Source organism: Equus asinus, chromosome 16, assembly GCF_041296235.1.
Source record: "Equus asinus isolate D_3611 breed Donkey chromosome 16, EquAss-T2T_v2, whole genome shotgun sequence".
In the NCBI taxonomy this organism is placed as follows: Eukaryota; Metazoa; Chordata; class Mammalia; order Perissodactyla; family Equidae; genus Equus; species Equus asinus.
This window is the reverse complement of record NC_091805.1, coordinates 20,267,824-20,290,344: the sequence shown is the minus strand read 5'-3', so window position 1 is coordinate 20,290,344 and position 22,521 is coordinate 20,267,824. Positions and strand designations below refer to the sequence as shown.

General features: G+C 33.1%; 1 protein-coding gene across 7 annotated transcripts in view; it reads right to left on the bottom strand.

Moving 5' to 3' along the window:
* Positions 1-22,521, bottom strand: part of PRKACB (protein kinase cAMP-activated catalytic subunit beta) — a 132,161-nt gene that overhangs the window by 9,045 nt on the left and 100,595 nt on the right. For all 7 annotated transcript variants that reach the window (XM_044749063.2, XM_014830100.3, XM_014830101.3 and 4 more), the window contains 6 exons: positions 20,352-20,450; positions 19,333-19,415; positions 16,413-16,539; positions 15,378-15,473; positions 11,801-11,923; positions 828-992 (listed from right to left, as the gene is read on the bottom strand). In XM_044749063.2, the coding sequence (XP_044604998.1) occupies positions 828-992; positions 11,801-11,923; positions 15,378-15,473; positions 16,413-16,539; positions 19,333-19,415; positions 20,352-20,450 (693 nt within the window). The remainder of the gene's footprint in view (positions 1-827; positions 993-11,800; positions 11,924-15,377; positions 15,474-16,412; positions 16,540-19,332; positions 19,416-20,351; positions 20,451-22,521) is intronic.

Here is a 22,521-nt window from a genome sequence, read left to right as displayed (position 1 = left end):
CAGATCATTCACAGTGTTTTGGCCTTGGTATATTTTCTATTTGCTGCATTTAAAATTTCTTTTAATGCTTTGTTTTTATAATCTTTTATAAAATATTTAAATTAGAAAAACTGTGCTATTAATACTTAATTAGAGAATTTACTTTTTTTCTAAGGAAATTCACTCATATGCCTGCACACCGTTATTAAATATGGCAAGTCTCTGAAACATCAAAAGTATTGGTTTTATGTAAAAAGAGAAACAATTAAATATATTCAAGATAAAAACACTTTATTCATACAAATTATCTTTAACTTGGCATTTAAGAAGAAAAAGAAGAGCTAAAAGTAATTCAGGCACAGCAAAATCATTTCTTAAATGTCTCAATTTATTACAAAGGTGAAGTGATAAAGACTAAAAAATATCTGATGAATCTGGCAATTAAATGCTATTAAATCTGGCTGTGTGCTAATTCTGGGTAGGAGAATTGATTTATTTACATGTTGTCTTTCTAATGTGGCTTCATATCAGTTTTCAAATGCAAACCCTTAGGACACTGTCTAATATACAGTTACCAGGGTATTGTGAAGAGTAACAGGCAAAGGTAGGAAAAACTGAACAAGGAGAACATTTCAGATTGATGGTCAAAATAGAATGTATGCTTTCTCTGTTATCAAGGAGAAAACATTTTTAAGTTGTGGGTGGTAAAGGTCCTTTAAGTTCTGCACTGGATTAATTCAAAAGGTAAAAAAATAAAAACCATGTGTTAAGTTGAAAATATCTCTACTACACACAATTTAAACACCAACTTGTAAAAAGCTTTTAAATTAAAGAAAGACAAGGCTCACCTTCCTCTGGTAAATCGCAATCCAATCTGTTGTGGCAAACCACTTGTGAGTTTTTATGTCACTCACACCATTCTTTAGATTTCCAAACCGCTTTGTCAAATCCACCTGCAGTAGGTTCCTTAGGAGGTCCTTGAGATCTGAACTGAAGTGTGATGGGAATCGGACCTGCACAAACACACCGCTTGGTGAAAAACACATTCCAAGACTCATGATATTTCTGTTTTGATTTCAGAAAGGGTTATTTTTAAGTCATTATATAAACAAAAATATGTAGTGATGATCTTGAAATACTTTTAACTATACACTTTCATCCCCATAGTAGTCTTCAAGAAAAGAATCATTTGGGTGAACAAGCTAAAACTGTTCTCTTAGGGCCTTGTTCTGGTCATGAACCCTCTTTAAGAACATGGACTCCTCTCCAGAAAAATGTGCCAATGTACAGAAGTTTTCCAGCAATGTCAGAAGGTTCACCTATCTTCAAGAGAGCCTCCCTGGATCCCATATTACAAATCTCTTAGAGACAAATAAATTTAAACTTGTAATTTAAATAGAAAAGGCAGCATATGAAAGATATCAGTATGCACATTTTGAAAAGAGATTATCAAAAAGGAAGTCTAAAAATGATTATAAAAACCCACACTGCCTTCACAGCACAGGAAACCATTTTTCACTTATTAGTGGATGACTTTTAAGCATAATTCTACTATGCAACAGTATAAAAATGATTTAGATTGGCTTAAAAGCATTTTCCACCCCCTAAATTGTGAAGACTTTACAATTAGTTGACTGGCCTCCAGTCTTAAAAACAAACAAAAAACCCAAAATAACTGAAGATGTTATATATCAGGCACATAGAGGCCTAGGCCTATTTTTAATTTTGTTTTTGTTTAAACACATTCTTCTCCTCTAACTCTCTATTCCAACCTAACTCTGAGTTCTTACCCTTTTATTAATATGGATACTGAAAAATTAAAATGGGTTCTACTACGAGATGAAATGAGAAAGAACAGCTGCATCTATGCCTCCTTCCTTACTTTTTTCTCTCATTATTACCACCCGCTCCGCTATCCTTTTCAACTCATGTTCAATCATTTCCACTGCCCTCTTCCTCCCAAACATGCAGGTATGTACATGTATATATCAATGTGTGTAAGCACATGTGCAATTTCATTCTAATTCCATTTTCCTATTATGCACACCTAGGCCCCACTTCATGTTCCCACCCCCACTAAATAGAAACCCTATTCTCTGAATTGTCAAGGCCTTAACTCCAAACTAAACATAGACCCCTAAGAAAATGCTTTAAAGGGTTAACAGATCCATTTTTGAACTCCTTGCATTCTTACTTTGGTTCTCCACAAGTGCCACCATCACCTTATAACTTGCATAGTGAGTCATTACATTACCTCAGTTGATCTTCATAATGCATTCATTCATTTAACTATACTGTAGTATTTTTGCATATCTGTCTCCCCTAGACTGTGAGTTTCTGGAGGGAAGGTACTATGTCATTTTTGTGTTTTTACTCCCAGAATTTATTAGATCATTTCAAATAATGTAGTTCATCCATCTGACAATTACTTATTGACTTGCTATGTATCAAGCACTGTTCTAGGTGCTGGACATACAACAGTGAGCAAAAACAGACAGTCTCTGATTTTTTGGAGCTTATACCCTAGTTGAATATGACATACTCAATGAATATAATATTAACTCTATTCTAAAGATGGAGAAACTAAGATTCAAGGACTTTATATAATTTACCCAACCATTAGACTACAAAGTGGCAGAGCTGGGACTAGAAATCTAGTCTTATGATTCCTAGCCTCATGAATTTTGCTCTTTGTTACACTATCTTCAAACATATAGAACTCCTTAATTTATATTGACTTTCAAAAAGCTCAACATACTTGACATACATTCTCATGTTCTCAAAGTAGAAGTTATTATCATACAAAACTAAGTTCTCTGGGAATTCATAACCATAGTCTTCTGACTGTCACTCTCATGCTATTCTGTAAATAAACCTTTCTCAAAGTGTGGTCCTGGGACTCACTTTCATTTGAATCAACTGGGAGAGTAGGGGATAAAAATGCAGCTTCCTGGGGCTTACTTCAGATGATGGGGGCACTGGGCCTGAAAATCTGAGCTTCTATCTCCAAGTGATTCATATGTACATGAAAGCTTGAGAAGCACTATTTGCAACTCTATTCACTACTTTATGCAGTTTTACTTTTTCTGCTAGTGACAGATCAAAAAAAGTTTAATGTAAATAATAAGCTAAAATTATCATCATACCAAAGGAAAACTAATATTTGTATCAAATAACCGAAGGCTATTTGAAGGTTGAACAGCGAATAAATGACCAGGATTTGGGGTCAACTCATATAAATTAGCAACTAAAAGCCTTTTGTGTAAAGCCCGGATTATCACAGATTATAAGAGGTTTTATGTTCTCCAAAAAAAAAAAGACATGAATTACCACCTTCTCTAGTTTTTACTTCTGACACAAAGGTTTATTAGAAGTTAGGCACTTTGCTAAACAGTTTATATGCACTGACTCATAAAATCCAAAACAGAATACTGAGGTAAGTATGATTATTGTCCCCATTTTATAGGTGATGCAATCGACACCTATGGAGATTAAGTAATGTGCCCAAGATTACAGAGCTAATAAGTGATAGAGCTGTAATTCCAAGCCAGGTATTCTGACTTCAGGTAATATGCTTTTAATTATACAATACTATTTCCAGGATCCGATAACCTCAACATAGTTATCGTCAGGAACCTTATAAAAGACTATTAAGATGAAATTTTCACCTTAAAAATATTTGCTGCACATTTCCTCATTTATGCTAGTTAAGAGTAAAAACTAGAGAATATGGGGTATTCAAAAGGCACGCTGTCTACCTGAAAAATAACACAACGTATCTATATAGTGGTTATATTCTAACTTTGCTAAGATTCCAAAGAAGTAACCTATTTGAAGTAGACCTGTCTTAGTTTAGAATGAACTGTTTCAATGTAACGTGGCAGTTATTCTCCGTTTTATGCTGTTCAGAACAGTAGACAGTAATGTGCTACAAACAAATTATCTTCTGAATTCAGGTAATATGCAATGCAATGCATGAAGAATATACACACCTACATAGTTATTTATTTTGGAATGTAGATAAAGTGATGGTCTTGAATTAGTTAATGTGTGTGTATCTGTTTAATCTTCAGAACAGTGATTGTCAAATGGGGAGTGGTAGTGGGGAGTTGTCATAGTAGATATCAGAATCATTTGAGGACCTTTTCAAATTACAGACGTATCCTCTTCACTTCCACATCACACCCTCATCTTCCCCAGAGATTCTGATAGGTAGCCCACACTCTCATAGTAAGCCATGTGAAGGATGGGAATCTGTCATATTCTTAAAGTATACTGGAGGAGAAATAATGAGAATCACTGTGAAAATATTTTTTCCATGATTGCTCTGAAATGTAATAAGAAATGTGGTTTTTTTGTTGATTGAACTTTGTAAAGAGCCATAATGATTCATCAAATTGAAATTAGCAAAAACCAGAAAATAAACAAAACTGTGTTTTAAATACCTTTATTTATAGTATATTAATCTATAAACATCAAAGATTTCTATAATGGAAGAAATGACTAGTTTTTCCTTCAAAACTGTATCAAAAAGTATTCTTTCTATCACATCAGTTATAACTGCTGTAGAAAGTGAAATCAGAATCCTAGAATATTGGAGCTAGAGGAAGCTTAGCTTAATTTAGTCTAAACCTTCATTTTAAAGATAAGGAATCTAAGCTTCAGGGAGACTACCAACTCACTCAGTTTCATTTTTGGGAAAATAACTTAATCCTCCTGACTCCTACATCTTTGTGCCAGTCCATGATAGGGCAAATAATGTGAAAGTAGCTATAAAAAGCCACATATGGAAAAGAGACAGTCTAAACCCATTAAATCATTAGATGCGAGAGATAAAGTTACTGGAAACTGGCATTATTTAACATGAAAAAGGTGTTTGTACAACACGAAAGAGGTATTTGTGCAATATTCACTTCCTAAAGTGTTTATTTGGTCTCTTTTCCTTAATATTTCCTGGTTAGGATTCTTTTCGAACTTTTAGAGACCAAGTTACTTCTGAGTTTCCTAATGAAATATTCTTGAGAATACATCTATTTCTACAGTGAAGTATAGACACACAGAACAAGCTTTCAATAACATGGTATGTATCAAAATCACCTGTGATAATTTGAAAAGTACAGATGTTTGGAATACACAGAAGACCAGTTGAATCAGTATCTCTGAGAGTGGGCATCCACTTTATGAAGCTTTTCTTGCTTTGGCACAAACTATTTTTTTATCTTTGGGCAATTCTGAGTCTTGATTTACCAAATACAGGATAAAGGAGTTAAGCTAAATAAAAGTGAACATTCTTGCCATCTCAAAAATTCTACCAAGCTATTTCTTTCAGTAGAAAGACTACCTGGGTTCCAATCCCAACTCCAGTTACAAAATGCTCTATGCTTTAGGGGAACTCTTTTACTTTCTGAGTCTCAGCTACCTCATCTACAAAATGATGAAAGCATATTTCATCTGGCAGGTATGAAAAGAAATTAGGCAATTTTTATGAAACTGCCTTGCATCATGCCTAGTATCTTGTAGGCACTAATTCAATACATTTTTCAACCTTTCTATTAGAATAACATTTTAATGATCTGAAGCTGAATTTTTGAATCAAAGAAGGAACTTAGAAGTGAGCGATATCTATTATTATGTTTTCAGACTACCCAAGGACAGTGTGTGCTAGAAAAGTCATTTGGAGAGTGCAACAAGTTCCTCCTTTCTTCTTGTCGCATGCTCCACTTGTTAATGTATAGAACAAACACTATCTTTTTTCTTATGGTACTTAAATTTGATAGAGCGAGGGAGAAAATGGACAACTATAACCCCGTTTTATAAGGACAGCATTGTGAATATAGCTGATATCTTAAACAACTTTGTCAAATTACATTATGTAAATATGTTAAACCAACTACAAAATTCACTCTGCACTGAGCAAACTCAGCAGAATATTTGTTCTGCTTTCAGTCCCAAATATAAAGTCTTGTACAGTTTGGTTTTAGGAATGACTACTATTTTCTAAAAATTTAAGAGGAAGTTATATCTTCCTCTAAGCAAATCAGTTAATGTTGTTATGGTATCCACACCAGGTGATTTAAATTCACTAACTGGTTTACTGATTATTTTTTTAATTTTAGAAATAAAATAAAACCAAAATCAAACTTGTCTGTGTTCAGCTTAATCATAGAAATCACAAAGCTGATCTCTGAAGAAGAAGGGAAAATTTTTACTGCTACTCTGTAATTGACGGGAGAAAAGATCATTTAACTAGTAACATCATCTCTTATGAATTGGGATAACATTTACTGAGCTTAAATGACTCAGAGAAGTTTGTGCATAGCCAACAAACAATAATCTGTTAATTTCTGTCCACAGCATGTTGGAATAAATTTTAAGAAATTATGCGTCTAAATTAGGTACAGTTCTAAGAAATCTACAATCCTAGTAAAAAATTTATCTAGCGAAAATGAGCATATACATTTAGTTAATTTTTCAAAAGGCATAACAACTTTTCACATATTAGGTTTCCTATAGATATGGTGCCAAGCTCCACACTGCCTCATAGGACTTGGGAAAACATCCATCAACATGGATCCTATGTATAAAAAGAAAGATCTAAGACATTAAAAAAAATACTTATAAATATTAGTACCATGACTGTGGGCTCTCTGATCTCTTCTCTTACCTATGCAGAAACAGGGGTAGATATAGCAAATCCAGATGGATACAGAGGACTATTACCCACCCCATCTTCATTCCCTCCCCTGCAAAACAAGTTGCAATCATATGCCCATAGGATTGCTAGAGTTGGGACTGTCTCAAAGCAGGTATTAAGCAGAATTTTAAATGATCACAGCAAGGTATAAAAAAAAAGCCCTGGGTTTTATGCAAATGGTAAAACTGCTTTTGTATTTTATGAAAATGACTACTGAGTTCTCTAAGTCTCTTTAACTATAGCCATAGCCAAACAGAAAATGGCATTTTAATTTCCTGAAAAGCATTAACAATAGCATTTTAGAAAAAGTATAGTGGTACATCTGCGCATGTGCACGTTATTAAGGAAACAGAACATGTGCAGAAAGGAGATAATACAGCAGGCCTGAGACTGCTACCCTTAAGAAAGGCTTGCTTGCAAGTTTGGCCCTTGGCAGGTATCTGGGAACTGGAATAGCAACAGTTCTTCACACTGATGTGAAACTTTCCCTAAACAATACGAGGGGCTCACTGTACCTACACTGTTTGTACAAACAATATGGTTTCTAATAAACATCTGCTTTTGTTCTGGGAGTCTGGGATTTTGGTATGTGCTAGGTAGAGGGTGCATATGCGATCCCAATAAAATCCTTGGGCGCTGAGTCTCTAATGAGCTTCCCTGATGGACAACATTGCATCCATGTTGCCACAGCTTGTTGACGGATGAATTAAGTGCCTCCCCTGTGGAGACTGGGAGGACTCTTGGAAGCTTGTGCCCGGTTTTCTCTGGACATGGCCCCACGTGCCTTTTCTCTTTGCTGATTTTGCTTTATATCCTTCTTGGTAAGGTACCTTACCATGAAGGTACTTGTGACAAGGTAAGGTATTTGTTCCTTGAGCATTACTATATGCTGAACTCTGTCAGTCCTCCTAGTGAATCACCTAACCTGGGAATATTCTTGGGGACCCAGGACACAGAGGGGAACAGCCATTTGGCTGCTAATCAATCACCCTTCATGTGAATGTGAATTTCTCTTCAGGAAAAAATTAACTGACTCTTTGATCATTCTGTGTATATATATGTTTACAACTTTATATTGAGTATAGTGTCTCAGTGCACATTTTTGGTGCTCATTAAAAGTGGAATAATATTTACTTTATATATAATGAAGCTAGGAATTTTTAAAATTACATAAGGACTCTAAAGTTATTATTTCCACAACAGCTGTTACTTGACTGCCTTATTTGCAAGTATCATTTTTGAACACAATATTAACTTTTATATTTCTAAGAGTAATGCAGCCAGATAGAGTTGCTGTGGAAACCATAACTGATTCTCGTCATAGAGTATATGGCACTGAGGTATGAAATTTAAAGACTATATACAGAAACTCAGCATATGTATTGCTAGGATGAGGCATAGTTAATACAAGAATTATAAGACTTTTCTGTCAACTATGCATTTCTAAAGCTGAACCTTAATATTGTATGAATAATTTGACATTTAAATACCACCTCCTCTGTTTTTTAAAAGGCACAATATGTGTAGGAGAGAATCTAACAAGCTGATTGATCAACTATCTGTGCATTTAAAAATACCAGCTTGAGTTAAAATATTGTAATAGAGAAAGTACTTAACCTAATGTTCAAATATATGTACTTTAGTGAATTAGTAACTTTGTTAAATATTTTAACTTTGATAAGTCCTGATATGCATAATCTTTATAACATGTTTCAGGATAGGAAATATAATCAATATAAATGTTGCATAAAATAACATGCTTTTAAAAAAATAAGTAAAAACAATTCTGAATGAAAATATACTTGTAAATGATATATTGTATTATTAAAATGATTAAAAATTTTAAATACAAATATAGGGTCTGTAAGAACAAAATTGGATTTTTAAGCAACTAAAAAAATTTAAAAACTAGTTAGTCTCCAATTTGGCTTTTAGCTAGTGACCAGAGAGACAATAATATTTTTGTAATGTGGATAGAGATACATTCTAGTTTGGCTGTGAGTGTTGAAACAGATGGTTTTATTGGGAAATGGTGAAAATGATTTATGTTCACATAATACAGATCCTAGTGATCACTTAATAGCAATGTTCTGCTTTCATGATTCTACTTTAAATGAGTAAAGGGAACAATGGATGAAAATAACTTTATGTCCACTGTGGGGAAAGATAATCTGGTATGTTTAGTTAAAAACAATAGCATACCAAACATCTTATCATATTTCTATGTAAATGAAGAAAAAAATCAGATTTTGTGACGATAAAATTTTATGTTGTACTTTTTAAGGTAAGTAGGATTTAAACTGTGAAGATTTTAGAATATATGCAGATTTAAATTTTAAGCTAATATTGGATATAAATGTTAAAGCTTGATATGAAATAAACATATTTCATAAACGGCTGAAAAGAATTTTACACAATGTAGAATGATTGGCAAACAAAGGCCAATTCGTACAGATGAAGATATATTCACTTTAACTAAAGCAATTTTTCTAAGCAAATGAAATCTAGTTATGACAGCATCCTTGTCAGAAAATTTGATTCCTTTTATGAAGTTAAGTTTAACTAAAAGCAATATAGTAAAGATTTAGGAACTTTGTAATTTACCTGTCATTAAATTATTTGAAACTATTACTATAATTTCTGCATTCTCAGTCTCTGTATTCGTAAAATACAGTAGTTACCCCTTATCATCAGGGGATACATTTGATGACCCCCAGAGGATGCCTGAAACTGTGGATAGTACTGAATGCTAAACATACCATGTTTTTTCCTATACATACATACCTAAGTTTAATTTACAAAGCAGGCACAGTAAGAGATTACAATAACTACTAATAAAATAGAACAATTATAACAATATATTGTAATAAAAGTTATGTGAATGTGGTCTCTCTCTCCAAATGTCTTACTGCACTGGATGATACAACGCCTACGTGATGAGATGAAGTGAGGTGAGCGATGGAGACATAGGGGGTAGTGTTAGGTTACTACTGACCTTCTGACAAGATGTCAGGAGGAAGATCATCTGCTTCCCGGCCATGGTTGACTGTGGTAACAGAAACCGTAGAAGTGCAACTGCAGGTAAGGGGGGACTATGTGCTTCTCTCATGCAGTGATTTTAAAGTATTTTAGTTTTTTCATCACTCTTCATATGACCTTTCATTCTTATTCTCTCTTGAGATTTTATATAATCACTTCTCAAATTCTTAAAAAATAAATTACTGCCTTGTCTACTAATATTTTTTGATCTTTTTGTTCATCTCAAAAGTTCTTTTACTGTGACTTTAACATTCTGCAATGTGAAAACAATTAGAATGATAAGAAACCTGAAGCCTAGAGATCTACAAATGTAACAAGGGCAGAAGTGATGCCTAATGACCTAAATATTTCATTCTGCCTTTCTGTATTACCTTAGTGTAAATCAACACCTAACTTAGTTATCTGTAAGAGGTATTTACTTTTTACCTTTGACATAGTTATGTATATATTCTTTAGTTAGTCCCCTAATTTGTGAATACTGCCTTAAAACTTTCCCCATAAAATGCAGTAAAATATAACTGAAAATCCTGTGATCCCTGTAGACTGCGTATGCACTAGGAGATACGGAACAATACTGTGTTGAGATGTGGATTCTAGGTGGCTAAATAGACTCATTCTATTGGTGCTTTGTTCCTACAGCTCAGCTATGCAGCACTGAAATCTGGGTCTTGGTAAAAATGATAAATTACTACATTATGGACCTTCAGGGTACCTTCTGAATAGCTGACATTTTAAATTTTAAGTTCATGGATGCTGAGGGTCGGCTTTCACACTAAATGTAAAGCATGAACCTGGCTGAAATAATAAAGAAAGACTTCCTCTCTCTCCTTCCAGGTTCTTTAGCTTGATTAGGCTAATCCCTGTCAAAGGTCACAAAATACGAAAAAGTCAATTACATCACATCTTAGGGTAATGTCATGTCAAGACTGATGCTCTGTTTCCTGGTCAAATTCTAAATGGGGCTGTGTGATCTAAAGAAAAAAAAAGACACTAACAGAGTGTACATGTAGGCAAAGGAAAAAGGGAAAATAAGGAAAACATCACTTCTCATATCATAAATGCACAGAAGGCCTCCTGAGAATTTTTAAAAGTCTACTGTTTCTTTGCTACACAGTGGAAAGACTCAGACTCATCTCTATGAAAATTGACTATAGTATTTTTAAGAAAGATCTGAGATATGAACAAAGGAAGAGTGAGTGGCTGACTTTAAACAAAATACTTTGGAAACAAAATTAGGGATTATAAATGCAAAAGAAGGAAGGTTTACAGAGTAATCACAAAATGTAAGATTATGACATAGTAAATCTATTCATGTTTAAGAAAAATTAATGTTATTTCCATATTTGCTAAAGATCAATGACAATTATAATCACAATCAATATGAACAATTGTTTACATAATTTCTATGAATTTCCATCTTAAAAAGGTCTTATCTATTTTATATTTACTTCCAATTTTGTGGTGTTTGACATAATTTAAACAAGAATTCTCTCTGGAAAAAGCAAGGGCATATAAAAATAGCTCCTAAAACTTCTCTCCAAGAATATATCCACATAAAACAACTAACAATTTTTATTTATTTGAAGGAATATTGAGAATTAGGACTATGATCCTGTGTTTTGCAAGTGATTTACAAAAAGAAAACTGCTTTATATATTTTGCTAGTTTCTTTGTAAAAGTGCCCTTTTTTCTTTTTTGAGTAACATTAGCACTGAGCTAACATTCGTGCCCATCTTCCTCTACTATATCTGTGGGATGCCTGCCACAGCATGTCTTGTCAAGCAGTGCATAGGTTCACACCCAGGATCCAAACTGGTGAACCCCTGGCCACTGAGGCAGAATGTGCGAACTTAACCACTGTGCCACCGTGCTGGCCCCTGCCCTTTTTTCTTAAGAGACTTCAAGATTTAATATTTATGCTGTTCTCTTAAATGAATGCTAGATACAAGGGCAGCAACTATAGATATTTCTGTATTTTTCTCAATTTACGGTACTACTGTGATGACATCAAAGGGTTTCAATCCACAAAGCTTCAAATTCATTATAGAAATAATGAATATTAGAAGAATAATAAAATGTATTACTCACCTTTCCAGAAACAATCTTTTCATAAATTTGAATTGGTTGATCTGCAAAGAACGGGGGGTAGCCAGCTGCCATTTCATAGATTAACACTCCTAAGGCCCACCAATCCACTGCCTTATTGTAACCCTAAGATAAACCAACACCAAATGTCAATTACTACTTAATTTACTCAGAGGAGAATGAAGTCACAGATGATTTGAAAACGATCTTCAAGCATATGAAATGTTTTAAAAAGCAGTTACGAGGCAGCTATTCAGGACAGAATAAAAAAATGAACAAAATGCATCAGGTCAGATTTGAATTAAACAAAGGGGAGAATTTTCAAATATTGGAATTGGATATTAGGAAGTATTAGTAAATCTTATTCCTAAAATCATTCAGAATATTATAGACAATAAAATATCCCCTATTTAATTGGGACAATTTAGTTGTTGCTCAATAATAGGAAGGGAGTTGGACTAAATTACATCTTAAAGTCCATTCTGAGTCCATAATCTCATGAATCAGGTTGTCGAGAGCATACTTAGAAAGGTCAAAAATTTTGAAACAAAATAGTAGATACTGGACTTCATAGTAAATAGTGGAGTTGACTTCAAAATACTCTATACTGTTGGAACCAGGAGGATGAATATAGCAGGGATAATCCTATCCATTTCACAGGATCTTATGAAAGCTAAAAGTTTAATTTGGAACCTAATAAATGTAAATATTGAAGTATATTTTACTTTAGCTATCATTTTTTTAGATTAGAGATGTTTTTGTTAGAGATGTTTTGTTTCTCATCTCTAAAAGGTATACAAGAAAGAAAATTAACTCCTGGGGTTTTGTGAGGGCTTTATCAAATGAAAGGAAGTAATGTGTATAAAAAGCATATTGCAAACCAAACATAGAATTCTAAGGTTATTTTTAACTGGGTTTTTTTTTCACATTAAGCTTACTAAAATTAAGATTTAGAAGTATTCATAAGGAAATAAAAATAAAATATTAGCATGTTTATATAAAGTTTGTTTTCAACTCTGGGCAGTGTCAACTGGCACAAAAGATTATAGGAAAAAAATACCCAACTTGATGCACAGAAATGAGCTGAGTTTTTGCCAGATCTTTTGGTCTGTCCTCAAATGTTTCCTCTACCATCACCACTCCCCATATTCCAACCTTTTGTCAAACTTTCAGCTTTACAACCTATTTTATTTTCAAATTACTAGCCAAAATATAATACTATAATATAGAGATTTTCTTTTTTTTCCTGCTTCTGTATGTTTTTTAAAAGGAAGAGACCAGTATAATAGGAATAGCACTTTGTTTTGTTAATAGAAATGGGCATCAATTTTGCTTTAGTTTTTTTAATTCAACTCATTAGCAATGTCATTCATTACAATACTTTTACTATAATCCTTTTCCTAAACTTTGATTTCTATGTTTCAGATTGTGTACTAATGTTTATAATAGATATGCCAGATACTTTTAATATCCTAGGTATAAAGAATTAAAACAAACCAATAAGAAAAACTAAATTACAATAGATAAATAGGCAAAGGACATGAACTAATAATCCATACACATACACAGCAAAATACCAAATGACTATTAAGCATTAAAAATCTAATAATCAAAGACATGAGACTTAAAATAATGAGATATCTTTATTGTCTAATAAAGTAGTAATGATTTTTAAAATAAGAATACCCAGTGCTAGAGAGTGTAATGAAACAGGTACTCTCATACACTGCCTGTAGGAATATAAAATGTTACAGTCTTTTTGGAAAGCACTTTGGCAATATGTATGGAGAGCCTTAAAAAACGTTCATACCCTTTGACCCAGTAATTCCACTTCTGAGAATCTATCCTAAAAAAATGGAAATGCGGAAAAAGCTTTCTATACAAAGATGTTTATCACAGTTATTTATAATAGCAAAAGAAAAAAAGAAAACCTGAATATTTAACAATAGAAGAATGGCAAAATATTTTGCAAATAAGCCATTAGAATGAGTTTGCATGCTTATTATTATTCAAGTGAAAGAAGCTGAACACAAAATGGTAAAATTCACTATATCTCAACTATGATAACATGCATGAAAAATATATTAAAATATTTTTTTAAAAAAGGCTGCCTCTAAGTAGTGAGATTATAGGTTTTTTGGATTTTTCTTCATATTTTTCTGCATTTTCCAAATTTTATACAATGAACATCTATTACTTTTATAATATATATACCTTTTTAAAAGTTTTGGTGCTTAATCTGTCATATTACTTGTTAAGTGTACTTACAGAAGAAATGCGTTAACAGCAATGATATTTAGATTATAAAAGACTAAAAGTTGTTGGGGCTGGCCCCGTGGCCGAGTGGTTAAGTTCGCACACTCCGCTGCAGGCGGCCCAGTGTTTCGTTGGTTCGAATCCTGGGTGCGGACATGGCACCACTCATCAAACCACGCTGAGGCAGCGTCCCACATGCCACAACTAGAAGGACCCACAACGAAGAATATACAACTATGTACCAGGGGGCTTTGGGGAGAAAAAGGAAAAAAAAAAAAAGAAAAAAAATCTTTAAAAAAAAAATTAAAAATTAAAAAAAAATAAAGTTTAAAAAAAGCTTCTTTGTAAAAAAAAAAAGACTAAAAGTTGTAGATGATTTAAATTATGAAAGACAATGAGAGGAAAGCTGAAAGAAATCTTTTATTTTATTCTAACACTTCTATTGGTTAGCCAGATTTCAATTATTCAGGAGTGGTTATTCAGTTTGTAAATATTGAGGCACATGTCACCCCTTTCTTTGTCCTTGCTCCTTTTTGTGCCCGGTTATTGTCAGTTTCTTCTTCCTAACTTCCTCCAGAAATGGATGGCAGTAGAAAGGAAAATAAATGAAACCATCCTTGTACACAAGATTACAAATTTCTCTCACCACATTTTCAGTGTTTGAAAAAGTAGAACTGTCTTCAATGAGACTAGAACTATTCAATTGATGTAATGTTCCTATTTTTAAACTAAAATAAAAAAAAAAACCATACATTTCTTTCATTTATGTGGTAAAGTTAAAACAAAAGAAGAAGTGACAACTTAGTACACATCATCTTTAGATTTGCCTCTTGGCGTAACCCAGAGCAAGGCTTCCCTGTCCTTCTGTTATTGGGAATAATTATGAAAAGGCTATGCTTTTGCCTTCAAACCATGGATCTTTTTTTTTCTTTTCTTTTCTTCTGTATCTATATGAGATGATGGATGTTAACTAAACCTATTGTGATATTCATTTCACAATATATGTAAATCAAGCCATCATGCTTTAAACTTATACAGTGATGTATATCAATTGTTTCCCAATAAAACTGGAAGGAAAAAACCATAGATCTAGAGGTCAAATTTATTCACATTATTTCTCTTAGATCCAGAGCTAAAATTGACAGAAGTTATGGGATTAGTGGTAGACTCTAAATAATATATTTTTTAGTAAAAATGCACAGATTTAAATTCATAATTTAGATGAAATAAAAATATAAAATTAGATCAATAAACTTTTTATAAAAGTCCACACTGATGCATGCCTTATATTTCTGCTTCATACATAATGACATCATAAACATACCTTGCTGAGGATTATTTCTGGAGCTAAATATTCTGGAGTGCCACATAATGTCCAAGTTCTGCCTTTAACTCTTTTGGCAAACCCAAAGTCTGTGACCTATAAAAGAAAAAAAATTCTTGTGAACATTTATTATTTCACAATAAATATATTTATTGTACCAAAGTTGAAAGATAAAAATCAGGGTTAAAATTAAAACTATGGAAAAAATTAAGTCAACGTAACTGGGACTAATCCATGAAGGCCACCATTTAGTCAATGAAAGTTCAAACAACCCATGCTGGAGAGAACCTTTCCCTGACTCCAACAAAGAAACAAATGAACAACAACAAAATAAAGGTAAAAATGAATAGTTTTAATAAAAATGAAGCAATGCTAGGAGTGTTTCTTAAGTCCAGCATGTCCTCTGCTATTAATTACATCATCAGAAGTGCAGAAGCATCAACAGGAGAATCTATTAACAGCTGTGTAAAAAGGATGCTCCCACTCTATTAATAGTGGAAATGGAAAGAAAACACTGCCACCAGTCCAGTGTTGGTAGCCAGGGCTCCTTTGGCAGCAGCATTGTAATGTTAAGGAGCATGGACTCGGGGGACAGACTTTGTGGGTTCAAATTCTGACTCTCATACTGCATTTGTGACACTGCTGTGCCTTAGTTATACCAGCCTTAAAATGAGGATAACAATAGTACTTACACTTCATAAAGATATCAGGATTAAAAGAGATGATCCACGTAAAACACTCAGAATAATGCACTAAATGAGAGGTCACAGATTTAGCTATTATATATTTATTTACGCAGGAGCCTGTGTTTAGTTCACAACTATAGATTACGGAAGATACAAACAGGTTCTACCCTTGATGAGATTTTTGGTTCTCTGTAATAATGGCAGAACTACAAGCTCAATTTAAGCTATTAGGAAGAAGTAATTGCCTTCCTCAAAGAAAAATCCAATATTGGTAGTTGGGGTTAAATAAATACAACTTCTTACCTAGTATTTTCTCAAATATATTATACATAATGCATTCAAATCATACCTGGATATAACCTTGGTGGTCAATTAAGAGATTTTCAGGTTTTAGATCTCTGTAGATGAGGTCTAGTGAATGGAGGTACTCGAATGTTAGCACTATCTGAGCTGCATAGAACCGTGCATGGGGTTCACTACAAAGAAACAAAACATTGATTTTCTGTAACACACAGTAATTAGTAGATTATACAAAAAATTTAATATGAGGTAGATATATTTTGGGAGCAAAAAGTATTTTTTCTTTTAAACGTATGTAAAAAATCTGGTTAGTTTCCAAATATTTACTAAATCTTGAAATCGTTTTCAAACAAAGCTTTGATATACTTAGGGGGCAGCATATGTTGAAGAAAAACATAGCTCTAAAATAGTCATCTTATTTTAAGCTATTATTGCCCATATTAGAAGATATTGGTTTTTTATAATTGTTTCTGATCTCGAGACTGACCCAAATGTGCCAGTTAGATTGTCTATCAGGCCACTGCTACTGTTGATAGACTCCATCTACCTTTCTCACAAATTTCAAGTGCTTAAAGAATTTCACTACACAGAAGCTATTTAACTGTATTAATCTGCAAATTTAATGCCATTTTACCCAGGCTATTCCTATTATAAAAATTATATATGCTCATTATAGAAAAAGTATCACAAAATACTGATGAAGAATAAAGAATTGCCATAATCCCATCCAGAAACCATGTATACAACCCTGGTGTGTGAATTTCCAAATCTAGTATGCATGCCTACAGACACACACAAACATAGGTATAATCTATAGATTTGTGTAAACATGTACAGTTCTTGCATGCACAGATTAGATCAAATGATAGATCAGTGTAATTTTGATGCCATATTCTGAGTATTACTCCAAAGGATGTAATGATTTTCTAATTTGAGTTTCCATTTCATCTTCCATTATATACACTGAATTCTGCTAATCTGCCTGACAAATTGCAATGACTTTCAGATTTATGTCCTCAATGAACAACATTGACTATGAATAGAATTTCCCTCAAGATGGTTGGAATGAGTTTGATCTGATAGCACCAGAAATAGAAATTCCAAAAAAGATTATATATGCTGCTCTTTTTGCTTATCATTATTTCCTAGATCCTAGTCTGATACATATCAGGTATTCAGTAGCTATTTGTTGAATGAATGAATATGTAAAGAAAACTACTTTTGGGGGGCAATATTTTATAATACCCTTAGAGTTTCAGCCACCTCCCAAGACTGTAAAATCTATATCATATATCCTATGACAAGGAATGAAGGCAACATTGTAAGGGAAGACTGGAAGCGTCATCCTGGTCACTGAAACATTTATCCCTAACCTTGGAAACGTTTGACCTGGGAGGTCTCTTCCTATTTTCTCCATGCATCTGTAAATATAGGATACACTTAGCATCTGATACTTATAAATAAATATAAACTTATCGTAATGTATATAAATACAAATTTATTATCATAAATATAAGATGCACTCAACATTTTATATTTATTTCCACATTCTGGTGTTTGATTGGAGAAACACAAACATTACATAGATCTATGATCAAACTGTTGAAAAGTGTGAGCAAAATATTCTATAGGAGGATTTAATGCTGCAGCAGCTTTAAGTCTAGACAGCTGCTGTTGAAGTAGAGAATCATAACGACGCCACTGACTTTGATTAAAGCCATGCTCAACAATAACAGTATTCTTGCTGCCTCAAAGTTTCTAAGATGAGAGTTAGCAACCTTTCAAGCATACATGTAGTATGTGTGAAAGGTCATAAAAGACAGTGTCTCTGTGAGTTATTTCCATCAACTTGCTTTCCTCCTACTACCAGGTCAACAGAAATAAGAGTGGGGGAGTTGCAAAGGAAAGAAGTTAGTAATTATAGAAAATGGACAAAACACCCTTTGAAGATGGGTTTAGGTGTGGTAATTCATTGTAAAACTTTGAATTATCACAGGGCAATACGAGGATCCCGGGCATGCTTGGACAAGGGGTGGCAGGAAAGAGGACAAGAGGAGGTGAAAGAATATCATTAAAGATAAACAGAAGTTACTTTGCATTAGCACAGTGCCTGACACATAATAGGTGCCCTATACATATTAGGTGAATAAATGAATTTTGGCTTAAGGCCTCAGGTTAACCAAAATAACTCTAATGTTGGCCCATTACTGAATACCATTTCCTGATAATCCAAGTCTATCATCTTTTTATGAATCAAATTACCATCATCGGTCCGGTTTCAACTCATACTTATGTTTTAATCATGCCAATGTATAATGTACTGAATGAAGCTGGAACTGCTCTTGATTTCAGCTTCATTCTATTAATGATTATTAATGAACAGTAGCAGCTTACAGGCTATTACACACAGGTAAGGCTAACAATCTATAACCTATTTCCATCGCTGTGTGACCTTATTAGTAATAACCTAAAGATAAGGTACAAACTGTTTTTAAATTACGTACATATTTTTAAAACTCAACATAGCAACAGCTTTAAGGAAAATCAAATTTGTGCAAAAGAAACTTTCATAATCTCATCCCTACGATACATTATCTTTTCTATATATCCCTTTCTTATCTTCATCCTTACACAAACCTCTTCCCCAGAGTTGTATTATTAATGCTTCTTCAATAAATACTGGTATGTTTAAATTTAATTAATTTTTGCATTATCTGGAAATTTTTCAAATTATGGACCCTCACAATACCTACCAATGGGAAAATATTTACATTGGTATCATGGTGCTTTTATTTGACTTTTAAAACTCAGTATGGTGTGGCCTCATTAATATTTCCATGTAATTCTTCATATAGCTAAAATATTACTAAATTAAATAAAATAAATTTTTAGCACTGACAAAAACTTGAAAAATTGCATTAAAACAAACACAGCATACAAAGATGTGAGAAGGGTAAAGTGTTAGTTACCTGAACCTTCCAATTCTTCTTAAATGTGAAAACATTTCACCCCCGGGGACATATTCCATAACCATGTATAAATTAGAATTATCCTATGAACAAATAAAAAGGATAAATTAAAGTTATGAAATTTAGATTATTTCAAGAAAATATTTTAAGAAAATACCATGTTCAAGTAGAAAAAGACAAATATAAAAATCTATCTGACAGATTACTAACTGCTCTAACTTTTCTACACTGAGGCACTCATTTTTTTCCCCCTAGTGTTCTTGCCACAGATTAATCTGGGATTGTTGCTGTTCCTACTCTTGCAGGGAACAGTTAACTCCTGAACAATTAAACACTTCAGCAATGACTTGATGCTCCAGTTTATGCAAAGGAATAACAAAGTTAAAAAAATATGAAAAAGTTACTCAGAATATTTACATTTTATGTATTAAATTAGGTCATAGAGACTGACGATTTTTAACATCATCCTAAATCAAAAGAAAAAGGTTAAAATATTTCATATAGCTCAATATTGCAGAGAGATGAAAGTATTACTCCAAAGAGCTAAAAAGCTGCCAACTTAAAGAACAAATCTTGTGCAACTTTATGAGACACTTGAGCAGAGGGCCAAAGACCGTTCTGCCTCATATAAATGAAAAGACTAGAGCAAAAATTACTAAGTAAAAGAAGATGGTGAGATTGTGGCAAACAAGGTTCAAGAGAAGAAAAAGGTATGTGGGTGTATTCATGTGCATGAGTGTAAGAATTGCTTAATAAGATATCACTATGGATTCTGATAAATTGAAATATTTGCATTTATCTCATGAAAAATTACAAATTACCTTTAACAATTTCCCTTTTCAAATGTTACCTAAATTTATAAGCTCAATAGGATTTAATTACATAAAATCTAAATATATTACTTTTTTGTTTATTCATATTCTCCATGTTTATCATCTGGTTTAGAATTCTATTACAGCTTCATATTTAAAAAGTATATAAGGTTGAAAATATTTTATTTGGATATTAGTAAAATTTACCTTAAAAGAATACTCCAGTCGAACAAGAAAAGGAAAATTCACTGCCTGTAATATTCTTTTCTCATTCAAAGTATGCTCTATTTGCTTCAGTTTAACAACCTGTAATTGAAAGACAAATATATTTAATGTATTTGAACAAAATTTAGAAGCTACTAGAGTTTTAAAAGAAAAAATAAAATGTTTTTCATATAATAATGAACTTGGATAAGCAAAATCGCTAGAGTTGGATAAGGATGATAATAGTTAGTACCAACTAAGCTTATCAGATTCAAATGAAAAACCTAACAGAGGATTTAAAACTTGGTCTTAAGAAGGTCAACTATGATTTTCAATCAAGAAGCAAGAACTAAGAAGAAACAGACTCATCATAAATTACTTTAAAAATTAATATATGAAAATACTTAGTTCCTAACAACTTATAGTCCACTAAAGGAGCTGGGACAAATTGCTGCAATAAGTAGGTATTGATCTTAAATCTTCAGAAGATCAAAAAGGAAATCAAGGATTGAGGAAAAGCCAATAATTGAAAAACAGTGGGTAGGAATGAACAATCTGTTCATTTCATAATACCTAAATAAATACAAGAACAAATCCTAAAAATTCAATTTATACAGACACAAAAGAGAACACACAAAATATTGGCAAAAAACAACTATGTCTTTATAACAAACAGGTCATTTAGGATTAATCAAGCTTTTTCTGGATTGTCTACTCAATCAAGTACAATAGCAGGGGAAAGCAACTTAGCATGACTTCATAAAGGCTGTGATTCTATTGTTAATTTAAGAAAAGGTGACCTTAGGGAGATATAAATAATTGTCTTGTATATGTGTAAATCATTAGAAGGTGGCATTCTTTCTTATTGTCTATGTGGGGTAGTCACAGAATTCGAGAAGTTCAACATGAATAAAATGGTAATTAAAGATACCATTCAGTTATTAGCATATAAAATTATAGTATAAAAATAATGCTGGGGTTGGCCTGGTGCCGTAGTGTTGTTAAGTTCCTGCACTCCGCTTCAGTGGCCTGGAGTTCACAGGTTCAGAGCCCAGGTGCAGACCTAGCACCGCTTGTCAAGACACACTGTGGCAGCATCCCACACAAAACAGAGGAAGACTGGCACAGGTGTTAGCTCAGCAACAGTCTTCCTCAAGCAAAAAGAGGAAGATTGGCAACAGATGTTAGCTCAGGGTCAATCTTCCTCACAAACAAAAAAATAAAACAAAAAAATAATGCTGAGCAAAGAATAATTGACTAAGAATCAGAAGATCTGTATTCTAGTCTAGACCTTCTATTCAACCAGTTTTGTGACTTTGGAGATGTTGTTTCAATTTAGGATTTCAGTTTTTTTTAATCTGTACATGAAATTGTTGGATCACTACTGTCTACATTCTAACGAGTTACAGAACCAATTAGTCTATAAATTATATAACATTAGCTGGAGAATTACTGCTGCTTGTGTTTACTTTTTAAAAAATAGTCTATTTTTAGCAGTTTCAGGTTCACAGTAGAGTTGAGTGGAAGACACAGAGATTTCCCATATACCTCCTGCCCCAACACATGCATGGACTCCCTTGTTATCAACATTCCCTGCCAGAGTGGTACATTTGTTACAATCAATGAACTTACACTGACACACCATTATCACTTAGAGTCCATAGTTTGCATTAGGGTTGACTCTTGGTGGTGTACATTCTGTGGGTTTGAACAAATATATAAAGACATGACCCACCATTATAATATCAGAGTAGTCTCACTGTCCTAAAAATCCTCTGTGCTCCACTTATTCATCCCTCCCTCCCCACAACCCCAGACAACCACTGATTTTTTTACCCTCTCCATAGTTTTGCCTTTTCCAGAATGTCAAATAGTTGGAATCACACAGTATGTAGCTTTTTCAGATTGGCTTTTTTCACTTAGTAATATGCATTTAAGTTTCCTCCATGTCTTTTCATGGCTTAGTAGCTCATTTCTTTTTAGTGCTGAATAATATTCCATTGTCTGGATGTACCACAGTATTTACTTTTGCATATTATGATATAGCAGGCTTTTAGTTAGGCATAGACAATGTGTTACCTTGTGAAATAAGTAATGAAAACTGCAAGAGAGAGGCTTTGTGCATTATAGCCCTAAGCCAACCGTGTGTGGGGGGTATAATAATTAAAAATAG